Below are 14651 nucleotides of genomic sequence, written 5' to 3'. Positions count from 1 at the left end.
AACTCCCCCATCATTTCCCATAAAGCAAACCCCACTAGATACCATATTGAGCATGTGTGGTATACGAGTTTGAAGACGTGACCAAGATGGCCAGAAGAACATATATACAGCGAAAAGTCGACGAGTCGGGGATCATTATCCAGCCAAAATATGATGGAAACATTAAAACAAGTTTCATATGTTATATCCACATGGCTGGCCTGCTTGGCTTCACATCACCGAAGGCACTCATAAAAAGTCCTTGAATTTCGGACATGTAATCCTCGGCTCGGAATTTGAAAAGACCTTTCGATATTAACTCTTGCTCTTCCTCGTCGACAACATCCATCTTCGCCTGGGATATGCCGTATTCTTCCGCGAGCTCGGTGACCTGAGCAAGCTCGTGCCCAAACGGGTGCTCCTCTGCAACCTCAGCTTCAGCTTCCGGAGCGAATATGTTGACTGATGACCGAACAGTTGATATGCTATTCTTTGTAGATGAAATCCGAGACGTAGATCGCTTGCGCGCTAATATTTCCGCGTTCTTCTTGGTGTGTGAAAGAGCTCTCTGTGGGATGGCCGGCACTGGATCGCTTGGATTACTTTGGTGAGATGGCGCCCCAAAGTAACATGAAAGATGATTCGGTTGAGGCGATGATGGCGTCGATCCAACATCGGAGCTTTCTGGCGACGTTGTGGGTGACGATGCGGTCGTCGGTGACCGATCCGAATCATCTCCCGAGTTCGACGCTCGCGAGGACGTCGAAGACGCGGATGCGGCTTTTGGATATATATCGGGTGCATTGTAAGAAAGCATATTTGTGGTGGAAATCAGCTCGATCGGAGCGGAGATTTTGTGTCTAATAGTGCCGGAAGAGAAGTGATGGTGCTTAGTTGTCAAGCTTCTCGATGGCATCGGCGGCGAGACATCTGAAGTTCTTGTAGGGCGCTTCGTGGTAAAAGACCTAGAAATGGACATTGTTGCTGCCGTTGTTTCGGGAACAGGACTCTGGCCCCGACAAAGGATATATGGGGAATTGGGGATATGCGTCTGGCTTTAGCCAACGGTACTCCTGTGGTTGTCTTGGGCGAACAGAAGGGAGGGGTGGGCGATTATCCGAATCTGGAAATGGAGACGGCTAATTGGGGGAGCAGCTGCAGGTCTCGGCTGAGAATGATTGGCGGAAGGGCTGCAGGTGAGTCGGTTGACTTAATGGGCAGTTGCGGACGGGGCTACGGTTCAGGAAGGTCCGAATGTACTAGGGCCCTGGAGGGAGACTGAATGACTTGTTTGTTGCAGAGCAGAAGCCTTCAGGTGATGGCGGTGGTGGTGGTGGTAGCCGTGGTGGTACTTGGAGTCCGGCCGATGGTTCGTGACCCTGATATATTGGCCGGCGCGAACGTGAACAAACAGCGAGCAGGTGCCTAGATGATAGAACGTTTCCGTCGCGGGCTTCCGGAGTTGACAAGGGCGATTTGGATGTAGGAGGGAGAAATAGATGATTGATTTTAGTTGCAGGGCGATGCAAGGACCGTGAGTGATAATGAGAGTTGGGCGAGAGGAGTCAATCCTTTCTTTGATGGCAGGCGCAGTGTTTGCGAAGTCTCGTCGAGAGCGTGTGTTTCTGTCCGTGTTCTGTCCGTGTCTGATCGCGCGATAAAGAGTGCTCGGGCAACCAGGATACAGGGAGAGCGCGAAGGAAGGAGTGAATACAATTCAGGGTATCGGCCGGGCGATATTGATAATAAAGGAAGCAGCTGGGTGAAGCTGAAGAAAAGCAGTTGTACAGAGGACGGAAGTGTATAAGGGTATGGAAGGGGAGGAATAACGAGGTGGAAGGGGGGGGGATAGAAAACTTCGGTGGTCGATGGTACAGTGCCTGGTAGGGGGGGGGGGGCCGGTGGAGAAGGGGGGCGACAGCGTGGCGAGCGAGGGCTTGGGACTTGGTGGGCCTGGTGGTTGGTGGTTGGTGGATGCTGTGCTGTGCCTGTCTCTTATACACATCTAGATGTGTATAAGAGACAGGGGGGCGACAGCGTGGCGAGCGAGGGCTTGGGACTTGGTGGGCCTGGTGGTTGGTGGTTGGTGGATGCTGTGCTGTGCTGTGCTGTGTACCTACAGCGTAGCAGTCGCAGTAGCCCCGTAGCGGTAGGCTTATCGAGTCCCTACGGAGGTACTACTGTACAGTAGGTACCTTACTACTGTGCAGCGTGTGCTGTGCCTGCTGCGGGTGTGCTGGTGCTGCAGGGACAGGGCCTACAGGGCTTAATTCGGCGCCCGCGATGCCCTTTTCGACCCCTTTCGCTCGGAGGGCTTGGGGCTCTGGACTGTCCTGTCCTGACTAGCATCGCGCTACGACTACGTGTGCCAGCAACTAGAAAGAAAGAGTTTTCCCTTCCATGATTCATTACTTCGTGCTCAAAGAAACAACTCCTTCACACCACGGAAGGCGGTTTCCTCCACACGCCCGCGGAAACGGGAACAAACAAACTACAAGTAGCGAGTTCCAACAGGCATCCTCCACAAATGCATGACCGTAATAATATGGCAGTACCACCACTGCCTCCGCAAGTACCACCAAGTACACCCGCCGTCCGCGCCGATTCTGTGGTTGGTACTGTGTACGGCTCCACATGCCCCAAACCCGATTGTCCGCGATAAGGGGGGCCCGGGGCTGGCCACTGCTGGTGGTCGCTGGTGTGATTAGCCTGGCCCACCCCCACAGTTTCGGTGCTGGTTAATACTACGCACTGTACCAGATACAGATACGGATACAATAGTAGTACATCGATGTACCTTCACACCAAGGCCAGGTACGGGACCTATCTTCGGTAGCACACTGCACACTGCCCACTGCACTCATACATATACGCCACTCGTACGCGCAAAGGATGGCTGAGATCAAGCAGCCTTTCCACATCGAACGATCCCCTTTGCGCTGGGCCACGGACGGGCGGGCGCATCAATGATCGATCACACTGATCACCGTCGTCCATTCGAACTCTACTGCTCTCCCGCCTGGAAACGCGAAACGGGGGGCCCCGCAGAGAGTTGATCCAGCGATCCCCCTCCCAATCAATGCCCGTGGTGGGTGAGCGCTTCGGGTTGCACCGTTTCAGCGGACGCCACACCACCGGCGATCGACTGGAGATGAACCACTGATCACCCACTCCAGATAAACATGTGTCGCGCGCAAACTCAGCCTATCATGATCTCGTGAATCAAAGGGAAACACACTACGGGAAACAGACTGCTAGAAACAGACTACGACCATTGTGCAATACTCCGAACGCCCTCAGGCTGCTGCCGCCTCGGTCGGGGCTCGTCGGTCGGCAGGCCGCTCGCCCACATGCTTCCACAGCGCCTGTTCTGTTCTCGCTTTTCTCACGGTTCTCCCTGCTCTCCCGCTACCACTTGCAAAACACCGTTATCAGAGGTGAGCCCCGCTGACTGCAGCATCAGCATCAGGCCATCAACATACGCATACGCATACGCATAACCATAAGCAGGGTCAGAGTGCTACTACCTTCGCTACTCCAGACTCCAGTACTACTTAACTATGCGTGGTACGTGCTACTATACGCAAGTCCTACGTACTATGTGGTGCTATGTGGTGCGCCCAAGAGTTATTGTTAGAAGCAATGTTCATGCACACCACCCAACCCGCAACGCCAACAGTCCCTCTCATTACCTGATCCCTGGCGATCCCCGAAGCATGGCGACATCTGCGACTACCACTTATGCCAAAATCCGGTTGCTTCCCAACTTCCCACATGGCACAGGCTGACCTCGACTCGTAATCCCCGACATATTTCATTCCCACGATAGATGATTAAAGATCCTCCCAGGCCTCAAGGCAACAAAACGGATCCGTTGGGTGGGAAGTTGGGAATCGCATCAGCGGATGTTCAATATAATACACGGAGTCCCCCTATGTTTTATGGTCATACGGAGTGCTACGTAAAGATGAACTGCTTACCCGTCTGTGCCTCTCGCGACTTGTCCGATGAGCTACCCCTCGTCCATCAGCTATAACCCAGCACTCCGTAGGAATTAAAGGTTACGGGAGGAACCGGGCAACGACTGGGTTCAATTGGAGACGCCAACAGTTCAGATATTGGCAAACCAACTGGACGGAAGATATCACCAATCTCACTCGTCCTGAGTCTCCTTCTCAAGCTCAACATCCGTCAAAATCTCAACGCCGCATGGGGGTGGACCGTTAAAGCGCGATCCTTCAACCCATCTCGTCGAGAGAAATGCTAAGAAATGCTACCACTTCGAAAAGTTTCCCAGTACTCATATATTCGATTGAAAGCTAGCAAATCGCATTCAGCTCCAAATCTAACCTGCAATTGCACAAGTAACACTTCTTCGGCCATATATCCGGGGACATAGACATAGACATGTTTTGTTTTAGGTTGTACAAATAGTAGACCGCCCCAAAGATTTTGATATGCCCAACGGCCCCAGCCAACGCCAGAGCTCCTTCCTCTTGCGACAACTACATACATTTGATTAGGCATTTGTGCCACATGGTATATTGACCTTATTGTTGGGCATAACTAGGATATGGGACGGGAACCAAACTCTCGGTAGGATATACCTAGCCAACCAAGCCACCAAATCTCTGATAAAGTCGAAGTGGGCACGGCACCAACGTGCTAACCCTAGGTATCCAACGTTCCGAGATATATACGTAAGGGCCGAGGGCCAAAGGTGCTTCTTACCTATTATGGTGCATATGGCATCCGGTTCGCTGCCCCTATATCCCCGGAAATCTCAAGTGATCTTAATCGTTGGATGATCGACTTCGTGAGTTACTGAAACGGTTCCTCGGACTCCATGTACAGATTTAACAGTTGAATTTGTATGGTTTAATCTTGTTTGAGTTGGACTCACTACACAGGAAGTATTTAACCAGATATCACAGACTCCGAGTAGCATACTGGGGCTAGAATAGATGATGCCAAGGCGTTTAAAATTCGGGCGACGAAGCCTGGCTGTTGGAACGACAGTACTGACAACGATGAGTGGTCCACAGCCAAACTTCGAAAAACATAGAAGTAAAGAAGATAGAAGACCATGAGTTAATTGATTCGTAAGCTCTTGCTAGCTAGGGATATCTCTCTATTATGCGCACTGGCGTCTCGCCACAAATCAGGACAACAGCGAGCTTTGAAGCAGGCACCTCCTCTCCAGGAGATATCGCCCAACCGGAAGCGGAAACATCTCCTCTGCCGCAATTGACATCGTGCACTAGCCGAGTTGGACGAGAGCGGATGTCTTTTCGAAATGCAAGCCGGCAATAATGGTGCATAACTTGGAGTTTTGGCGTTCAAGCCCGTTCAATCCTCTTCCATAGACTCCCAGCCCTCTCCAGTTTTCGCACCGCCCTCCTCGGCTTCACTTTCATCCTCGGACTCGCTACTATCGTTTTGAACACCCACCAACTTTTCCTTAATCTCGCCTTCCACTGGCGCCACTCTATCTGCAAATGCTCTTCTAACGGCCGGGTTGGTCGATGTATCCTATACAAACCGTTAGTAAGTCCATAAATCACGTTTTGTTGGGGACGGAAATATTTACCCAAACCTGCACTACACCTTTGCTGCCTGCTACCGATAGCCTAAAGCCGACCTCCTCGTCTGGCGCAAAAACAGTTGAGAATACCTTTCCAATATCGAGATTGCGAGTAACCACCATCGTTGGTCCGGATGGCTGGATATTCCAAAGCTTGACCTGCTTATCCGTCGACCCTGTAGCCATGAATCCCGGGATTACTGGATTTATATCAAACGCGGAGACAGACTCGTCATGTGCTTGCAGGATCCAGACGGGTTTACTCGCTGCTGGATCTGCGGGGGCATTACGTATGTCGTGGAAGTGGATGATGCCCTTCTCGGTGGAGACGTAGAAGTAATTTGGGTCATGGGGGTCCCATCGGACTGACTCAACGTCGCTTTCAACGCCCCATCGTGGAGCTTTGGCATCGGGTGCTCGCATGTCTGCCGCGACAACAGTCCGATCGTAACTTCCACTTAGTAAAATTGTCGATTCCTTCGGATGCCATGCTAAAGAGCAGACCTTGTCGGTGTGGTGCGTATATGACTTGGCACATTTCGTCGTATTAAGATCCCACAGCTTTATGGTCTTGTCCGCCGATGACGATGCCAGAAGGTTACGATGCTGTCTGTTGGCAGCGAGGGAAAGAATAGCATCGACATGGTAGTCGTCATTCGCCTTTTTCGACTTCTTCCGCTTCTTTTTCTTCTTCTTGTCTTCTGATTCTGCGCTGCCCTCCCCTCCTTGTCCTAGGATTGCATTGGGATACATGCAATCCACAGTGTCCAGGTCCCAAATCTCAATATCCGGATCAAATGTCCCGACGGCCACGAAGTTTGCCCTCGCGTCCTTCTCGACGCTCGACTTTCCCACTGGTATATCCAGCCATTCCACACAGAGGGGTATTGCCGGAAGCATGAGATCGTGATGGACATACAGATTATCGGCTCCATCCTCGTAAACATAGATTTCGAGATGTGCCACCTCGTCCTCGACCTTTGCCGCTAGAAGCATGTTGTCTGTCGCGAGTATTTGGAGTTCTTCTCGATCCTCGTCATCCTCCTCGTTTCCTTGCATAGTAATGTAGGGATCGTCGGCGTTGGACTGATAATATGCAAGTGATTTGACATTTCCAAACATGCCCATACCCTCACCCTCCTTTTCTTGGTCCATTTCTACATCGTCATCATAATGTTCCAAGTCATACTCCTTGAGATCATCGTCGTCGTCCCTAGAGCTATTTGTTAGTCTTGAAATAACATAAAATTAACCAGGCGTACCCTTTTGATTTTAACGTCTTATTGCCATCCTCCTCATCCGAATCCTCTTCGCCATCGACATCTTGTTTGCCATTGGATCCAGGACCTTCATTCCGCGCATCTTCCAAGTCCTCATTCGCATCGTCGAGTTGGAGTTTCGCAAGCTCTGCAATTCGCTGAAATTCTCCCTCGTCGAACGTGTACTTTGTAGGGAACGGAGCAGCAAACCCCCGAGGGACCCAAGCCGTCGCCGTAATCATCGACATCTTGTATTTTATGTTGGGCCTCTATCGAGTAAACTTGTGTCGCAAAAAACTTTACTGGATACACAAATTGTGAGGGGACAAAAAATATCCCTGTAGCTTCGCGTATCTTATCGCCTTGAAGGCGGGCGCTAGCGCGAGACCCTCCTGCATCAGCCTCAGGATGTTTTTCTACGAAGCTCCGAAACAACCTCGAAAGTCGAGATCAGAGAGGCGACAATAACAAACGCTGTGATTTTCACCCGACCACGATCCAACATGGCTAGGGATGAAGGGGGATCGAGTCCTAAGAGACGAAAGCTTGATTTTAACCCATTACGATCCGATGACAGATTTATCATTCCGGCCAAGCCATCAACAAATAGTCTTGAGCACCCGGGGCCTGCGCTGCTACGGTCTCAAAGTCGAGTTCGGAATAGTTCTCGATCGTCAACCCCCCAAGGACGATCACAATACGCGTCGACCCCCAAACCCCGGCAGGAAGAATTCGATGGGCCCGAGCCTTTCGTGAACGAAGAGGACTCCAATGCCCTCGATCGGGATTGGTATGCTGGAGACGAATCTGGCCACACATTTGGAGATGACGCCCATAACCCGTTCGGTTCTTATGATAATTCCTGGGCTGAGCAGCAGCGGGAGGCAGCGCTGGTAGAGAAGAAAACCGGGAAGCGTATGAGTGCACGAGCGACACAAAAACAGAAGGATGTCGATGCTTGGGAGACGAATCGAATGCTCACGTCCGGCGTGGCCCAGCGAAGAGATTTTGGAGACGACTTCGAAGATGACGAAGAAGCAACTAGAATCCATCTACTCGTCCATGACCTGAAACCCCCTTTTCTGGACGGCAGAACCGTCTTCTCGAAGCAATTGGAACCTGTGCCGGCAGTTCGAGATTACCAAAGCGACATGGCGGTGTTTAGTCGAAAGGGTAGTAAGGTGGTAAAGGAAAAGCGTCAACAAAAGGAGAGGCAAAAACAAGCTCAGGAGGCAACAAATATGGCCGGCACTGCACTTGGCAACCTCATGGGAATCAAGGAGGACGAAGGAGACAGCGCTGCCCCGGTTCCTGGCGAGGAGGAACACCAAGGCAACAGCAAATTTGGTCAGCATATGAAGAAGAATGAAGGGGCAAGCAACTTCAGTCAGAGCAAGTCTTTGAAGGAGCAGAGAGAGTTTCTTCCTGCGTTTGCTGTCCGTGAAGATTTACTGAGAGTCATCCGTGACAACCAAGTAGTGATTGTTGTCGGTGAGACAGGGTCAGGCAAAACGACCCAACTTACGCAATTCTTGTACGAGGATGGCTATGCAAAGCTAGGGTTGATAGGATGCACGCAACCTAGGCGGGTGGCTGCAATGAGTGTGGCCAAGCGAGTTAGTGAAGAGATGGAATGCAAGCTAGGCGGTCTGGTCGGTTATGCTATTCGGTTCGAAGACTGTACGAGCAAAGAGACATGTATTAAATACATGACTGACGGTGTTCTCCTGAGAGAGTCTCTAAATGAACAGGATCTCGACCGTTACTCCTGTGTCATTATGGACGAGGCGCATGAAAGAGCCTTGAATACAGACGTTCTTATGGGGCTGTTTAAAAAAGTCCTCGCACGCCGACGAGACCTCAAACTCATCGTCACTTCTGCAACCATGAACTCGAAACGATTTTCTGACTTTTACGGGGGAGCACCAGAATTCTTTATCCCTGGAAGAACATTCCCTGTGGATATCATGTTCCATCGATCTCCAGTTGAAGACTACGTGGACCAGGCGGTGCAACAGGTATTGGCAATCCATGTTTCGATGGGGGCTGGCGATATCTTAGTGTTCATGACTGGACAAGAAGATATTGAGGTGACTTGTGAACTTATCCAAGAACGGCTCAACGCTCTTAATGACCCACCGAAACTCAGCATTCTTCCTATCTACAGTCAGATGCCTGCGGACCTCCAAGCAAAGATCTTCGACAAGGCTGCTCCGGGTGTAAGGAAAGTTATTGTTGCAACAAACATTGCAGAAACTAGTTTAACTGTCGATGGTATCATGTATGTCGTTGATGCTGGCTATTCTAAGCTGAAGGTCTACAATCCTCGTATGGGGATGGATACTTTACAGATTACGCCAATTTCTCAAGCGAATGCCTCGCAGAGAGCTGGCCGTGCTGGACGTACTGGACCTGGCAAGGCATTTCATCTTTTTACCGAAGCTGCTTTCAAGGACGAGCTTTATATCCAAACAATTCCTGAGATCCAGCGTACCAATCTCAGCAACACGGTTTTACTCTTGAAATCCCTCGGGGTCAAGGACCTGCTAGACTTTGACTTTATGGATCCTCCTCCTCAAGACACCATCACGACATCTTTGTTCGACCTCTGGGCTTTAGGCGCGCTCAACAATATCGGCGATCTTACGGAAATAGGCAAGAAAATGACCGCGTTTCCGATGGACCCTTCTTTGGCCAAGCTTCTGATCACGTCCGTGGAGTACGAATGTAGCGAAGAGATGCTGACGATCGTGTCCATGCTATCCGTTCCTAGCGTATTCTATCGACCAAAAGAACGCCAGGAAGAGTCCGATGCCGCTCGTGAGAAGTTTTTCGTTCCAGAATCTGACCACTTAACCTATCTTCATGTATATTCGCAGTGGAAGGCAAATGGTCATTCAGACGCCTGGTGCACTCGGCATTTCTTGCATCCAAAATCTTTGCGCCGAGCAAAAGAGATCAGAGAACAACTCCTAGACATTATGAAGATGCAAAGGATGGCAATGATCAGTTGTGGCACTGATTGGGACGTCATCCGGAAATGTATCTGCTCGGGATACTATCATCAAGCTGCCAAGGTCAAAGGCATTGGAGAATACGTCAATTTAAGGACAAGTGTAACTGTCCAGCTGCACCCTACGAGTGCTCTTTATGGACTGGGTTATCTCCCTGATTACGTCATCTACCACGAACTGATTCTTACTTCCAAGGAGTATATGTCAACAGTGACAGCCGTTGATCCACATTGGCTTGCAGAACTGGGAGGTGTGTTTTACTCAATCAAAGAAAAAGGCTACTCTGCCCGAGAGAAGAGGATCACCGAAGTTGAATTCAACAGGAAGATGGAAATAGAGACACAAATGGCAGAAGATAAGTTGAATGAGGAGCAGAGATTAGAGAAGGAGAGCCAGAAGACGGCAAAGAAGCCCGCATCAACGGTGGTGAAGAAAGTTGCCTTGCATGGCGCTGTGAGGAAGCCTATAGTAAGAAGGGCTGGACGAGGGTTTTAATCTGCAGATGCAATATACAATACATATTTAGCGGCTCAGAATTAAGAATTTGGGCTTCCAAAATCTTATAATCAACTTCTGCCTGCAATTCTGTGAATTGTGAAGCATCAGCCGTGTCCATCCAGACACACATGTAGTAGCCCCCTGCCCTTCAACTAGTTCAGTGTGCTCAATAAATAACTCGAGAATTTCTCAAGCTCAATGCACCCTTTATTAGGTACGAACGAGTAATTTATTTGTAAACAACCGTTCAGATCTTTGATCCGTTTGATGTCGTGTGGATTGATAGGGGTTAAGCTGTCGAACCCCTTAGATTGGAACACTGTGATCAACCCTAATTTTATAGATGATGCGCTCTTGCAATTAAGATATGTATATCTTATGACCAACAATCAAACCATACAAAATATAAAGTACCAAGGTATTCTCCTACATAAAAGTATTACACTTAAGGCAGAGCGGGGTCTGTCACGTGCTCTAAATGGTAGTCGCGTTTGCGACGCGTCTCCCGTACTTGAATTGCGCGTTGACAACCACGACCACACCGATGATAACACCATGGACGAGGAAGATTATGGAGATATTGCAGATGAAGACCTAATCGAAGTCTTCAGCCAACATTCCCAAAGCCTCCCGTCGGAGCCACGTTCGAATAAACGACGGAGAATCAGTTACGATACGGACGATGGAGACTCAACCACCCATCGACGTCAATCCCGAGATTCCATCGTGGATAGTGGATCAGGCGATGATGATGAAGTCAATACGAAATCGCGGAAGAAGAAATACAGGATACACATAGGTGCTGAAGAAGTGTCTGCACGCCAAATTTTGGGTGCCACCCAAGCTGAAGCGCTGCCCGATTCGAGCCCATACAGAATTAGAGGACCGATTTACAAGAAACCGAGAACAGAGGCGCCGAAGCCTCCAGTGTTCTTTAGAACTCCTCAGAGATTCATTTCACGGTCCAACTCCTTTCAGGATCAAATTAATGATACCTCGCGAGACGAGGAACTTGCGAGAGAGTTGGCAGATTTGCCGTCCGATGCATTCTCGTCTCCAGAGAACGATCAAAGATCTAAAGAGCCGGTTACTATCGGATCATCTCCTCCTAGAGATAGTCAGCCTAGTTCGACTGCCCGACAGCGCATTATATCGCGTCAAAATAGCTTCCGGCAAACCACTCTCTTTGGTGGACAAGCTCCAGTCTCTGCATCACAGCCCAAAAAAGTACAAAATTATATCGTTGATTTACCTCCCGAAGCGCCTACCCATCATACTCTCGACAGAGAAGCTCTCAAAACTTGGGATTATCCGGCAAATCTTGGAGCGACCCGCGACTACCAGTTTAGTATCGTCAAGAATGGCCTTTTTAATAATCTTCTCGTGGCACTTCCTACCGGTCTTGGGAAGACATTCATTGCTGCTACAATCATGCTCAACTACTTCCGCTGGACCAAGGATGCTCAAATTGTTTTTGTCGCTCCGACTAAACCGCTGGTCGCTCAACAAGCGGAGGCATGCTTCAATATCGTGGGAATCCCAAAGTCCAAAACCACAATGCTAACGGGCGGACAACCTCCCGTTTTGAGAGCCGAACAGTGGGCGAAAAAGCGAGTTTTTTTTATGACCCCACAAACCCTCGAAAATGATCTCACGAGTGGCATTGCGGATCCCAAAAAGATTGTGCTACTTGTTGTTGATGAAGCACATCGGGCTACTGGCAATTACGCCTATGTAAAGGTGGTAAAGTTCATGCGTAGATTTAACAAAAGCTTTCGCATACTCGCCTTGACAGCTACTCCAGGAGCAAGTGTAGAGGCAGTCCAGGAGGTAGTGAACAATTTGGAGATATCTAAGGTGGAAATCCGAACTGAGGAATCTATCGACATTCAACAATACGTACACAGGCGAAATATCGAACAGATCGTCCTCGATCCCTCGGATGAGATGATTATGGTGAAAGACCTATTTTCCAAGGCTCTCCAACCATTGGTGAATCAGCTCTGCGCCCAAAATGCCTATTACAATAAGGATCCAATGTCACTCACGCCCTATGGATTGATGCAAGCCAAAATCACCTGGCTTAAGTCCGATGTTGGGCGGAGGGCTAGTGCTGGTTTGAAAGGAATGATGAACGGGCTGTTTGCTATTCTCGCGAGTGTGGCCCATGGGATAAAACTACTCAACTTTCATGGTATTGGTCCTTTTTTCTCCACTATCAAGGAGTTCCGAACAGGCGTTGAAGATGGAACCAAGGGTGGCAAGTATCGAACCCAAATCGTCCAGAGTCCGGACTTCAAGAATATGATGAATCGGATCCAATCGTGGATCAATACAGAGGACTTCATCGGTCACCCCAAGCTCACCTTCCTCTGCGACACTATTTTGAATCACTTTCTAGATGCTGGTGATGGGCAATTAGGAGAAGACACCCCACCATCAAGCACCCGAGTTATTGTCTTTGCAGAGTATCGAGATAGTGCCGAGGATATTTGTCGTGTACTGAATAAGCATGGCCCTATGCTTCGAGCATCGGTGTTTGTAGGCCAGGCCGATTCGAAACGTTCCGAGGGGATGAACCAAGCAAAGCAGCTCGAAACGATTGAGAACTTCAAAAGTGGAAAATTGAACGTCATTGTGGCTACTTCAATTGGCGAAGAAGGTCTAGACATAGGGCAGGTTGACCTTATCGTCTGTTATGACGCATCATCCTCTCCCATTCGAATGCTCCAGCGGATGGGTAGAACAGGAAGAAAACGAGCGGGAAACATTGTCCTTCTCCTAATGCGCGGCAAGGAAGAGGATTCGTTCACTAAAGCCAAAGACAACTACGAGAAAATGCAACAAATGATTAGCTCGGGGACACGCTTTAATTTTCGACATGATCTCTCCGTCAGGATCATTCCGAGAGACATCAACCCTATAGTTGATAAACGCATAATCGAAATTCCTCTTGAAAACACTCAGGATCCATCATTGCCAGAACCGAAGCGGCGTTCTACAAAAGGAAAGAAAATGCCGCCCAAGAAGTTCCATATGCCAGACGGAGTCGAGACCGGGTTTCGCAAAGCTTCCAAAATATCAGGAGAGGGATTGGCGTTGACTGAATTTGGGATAACTGTGAGGAAAAGTAAGGAGAGTGAGATCGAATGTGCTCCGATTCCGCCTCTAGAATCTGTGCTACTCAGCCCAGAAGATATGAGAGAACTCCACCGGCGGTATCTACGCGTGGCTTATTCGACAGATTCTGACATATTAGAAGTCACTATTCCGGATATGACTATGCAACCAGTGGCCCAGAGATCTTTAAGCGTTACGGCCAAAGTGGCTCATGGCCAATACACGAAGCGATGTGTAAGCCTATTCAGGACATTAGCAAACTCCCAAAATGTCGAAGACCGCTTCATAAAGCCTTATGGAGACGAGGAGCCCTCCCAAAACCTCCTGGATCTACCGACTCTAAATAGGGAAACAATGGATCTCGTGGAAGTTGATCTACTGGCCAAGAAACAGCCAATGCCAAGAGCGAAGCAGCTTCAATACAGTCGCATGATCATGTCTGATCTCGAGACCGATGAGGAAGCAACTCCTACAAGGCACCACACAAGTTCCAGAGATCTAGTATCTGGTGATGATAGTGAGGGAGAAGGGGACAGCCTTATTGATAGCGAAGAACGCTCGGACGATAGTGACGCATTGGTTCCGCAAAGCATGCAAGACTTCATCGTCGAGGAGGAGGAAATCTCAAGCAGCAGCAGAAGAACAAGTGGCTTGACGCGATCTTCTAGTCCGCCGCCTCTTGAAAGCCCAAAGCAGACCCCAACTTTCTTGCCTTCGGAGTTTCCAGATACAGAGTGCACGGATGATGATGATCTGCCCGATATACCAGATCCCGTAGGCTTCCCATCACGGCATTCCGCAGTAACTTCGGTACCTGACTTGAGTTCTGAGGGACATGTTTGGGCAAGATCCAATCCCAGGACGAAGGGGAGAAGGGTCGTCGTATTGGACGATAGTGATGAGTAATGTATATTGTCTAGGACCTTAAGCATAGCGTTGGAGTTTTCAGTAGCATGGAGTTGGGGACTTGAAATTTATCACGTATGATATTAAACCAAGACAATCAGCAAGACTTGGAATGACTCATAAAGTTAATTGCGCATTCCCTAAGAGATAGTTCAATTTAATGTCCAAATTTGGTTTGACTCTGTATTAGTTTACTCATGCCGTCTACTAGCAAGTGTCCAAGACGGCCGGCAGGTCAGTGACTTTCCCCTGAACTCTGATTGAACAAGGACCTGGACTCTCTTACAAGTG

The 14651-nt window shown here is 49.3% G+C and overlaps 4 protein-coding genes across 4 annotated transcripts; 2 read left to right on the top strand and 2 right to left on the bottom strand.

The window, feature by feature from the left end:
- Positions 1-181: 181 nt before the first annotated feature.
- Positions 182-958, bottom strand: BP5553_05984 (Uncharacterized protein; the record flags this gene model as incomplete). Its single annotated transcript, XM_032014607.1, has 1 exon — positions 182-958. The coding sequence occupies one exon, from the start codon at positions 956-958 to the stop codon at positions 182-184; it is 777 nt and encodes a 258-aa protein (XP_031869288.1).
- Positions 959-5328: 4370 nt separating this feature from the next.
- Positions 5329-7070, bottom strand: BP5553_05983 (WD40 repeat-like protein; the record flags this gene model as incomplete). The annotated part of the gene is made up of 3 exons (XM_032014606.1): positions 5329-5511; positions 5570-6776; positions 6826-7070. 3 exons carry the CDS (start codon positions 7068-7070, stop codon positions 5329-5331), a joined length of 1635 nt encoding a protein of 544 aa, XP_031869287.1.
- A 255-nt stretch (positions 7071-7325) lies between these two features.
- Positions 7326-10331, top strand: BP5553_05982 (putative pre-mRNA splicing factor ATP-dependent RNA helicase PRP16; the record flags this gene model as incomplete). The annotated part of the gene is made up of 1 exon (XM_032014605.1): positions 7326-10331. The coding sequence occupies one exon, from the start codon at positions 7326-7328 to the stop codon at positions 10329-10331; it is 3006 nt and encodes a 1001-aa protein (XP_031869286.1).
- A 558-nt stretch (positions 10332-10889) lies between these two features.
- Positions 10890-14360, top strand: BP5553_05981 (p-loop containing nucleoside triphosphate hydrolase protein; the record flags this gene model as incomplete). Its single annotated transcript, XM_032014604.1, has 1 exon — positions 10890-14360. One exon carries the CDS (start codon positions 10890-10892, stop codon positions 14358-14360), a length of 3471 nt encoding a protein of 1156 aa, XP_031869285.1.
- Positions 14361-14651: the final 291 nt, after the last annotated feature.

Source organism: Venustampulla echinocandica (assembly GCF_003357145.1).
Source record: "Venustampulla echinocandica strain BP 5553 chromosome Unknown scaffold_3, whole genome shotgun sequence".
In the NCBI taxonomy this organism is placed as follows: Eukaryota; Fungi; Ascomycota; class Leotiomycetes; order Helotiales; family Pleuroascaceae; genus Venustampulla; species Venustampulla echinocandica.
The sequence above is the reverse complement of the archived record's forward strand: the minus strand, read 5'-3'. Positions and strand labels throughout refer to the sequence as shown.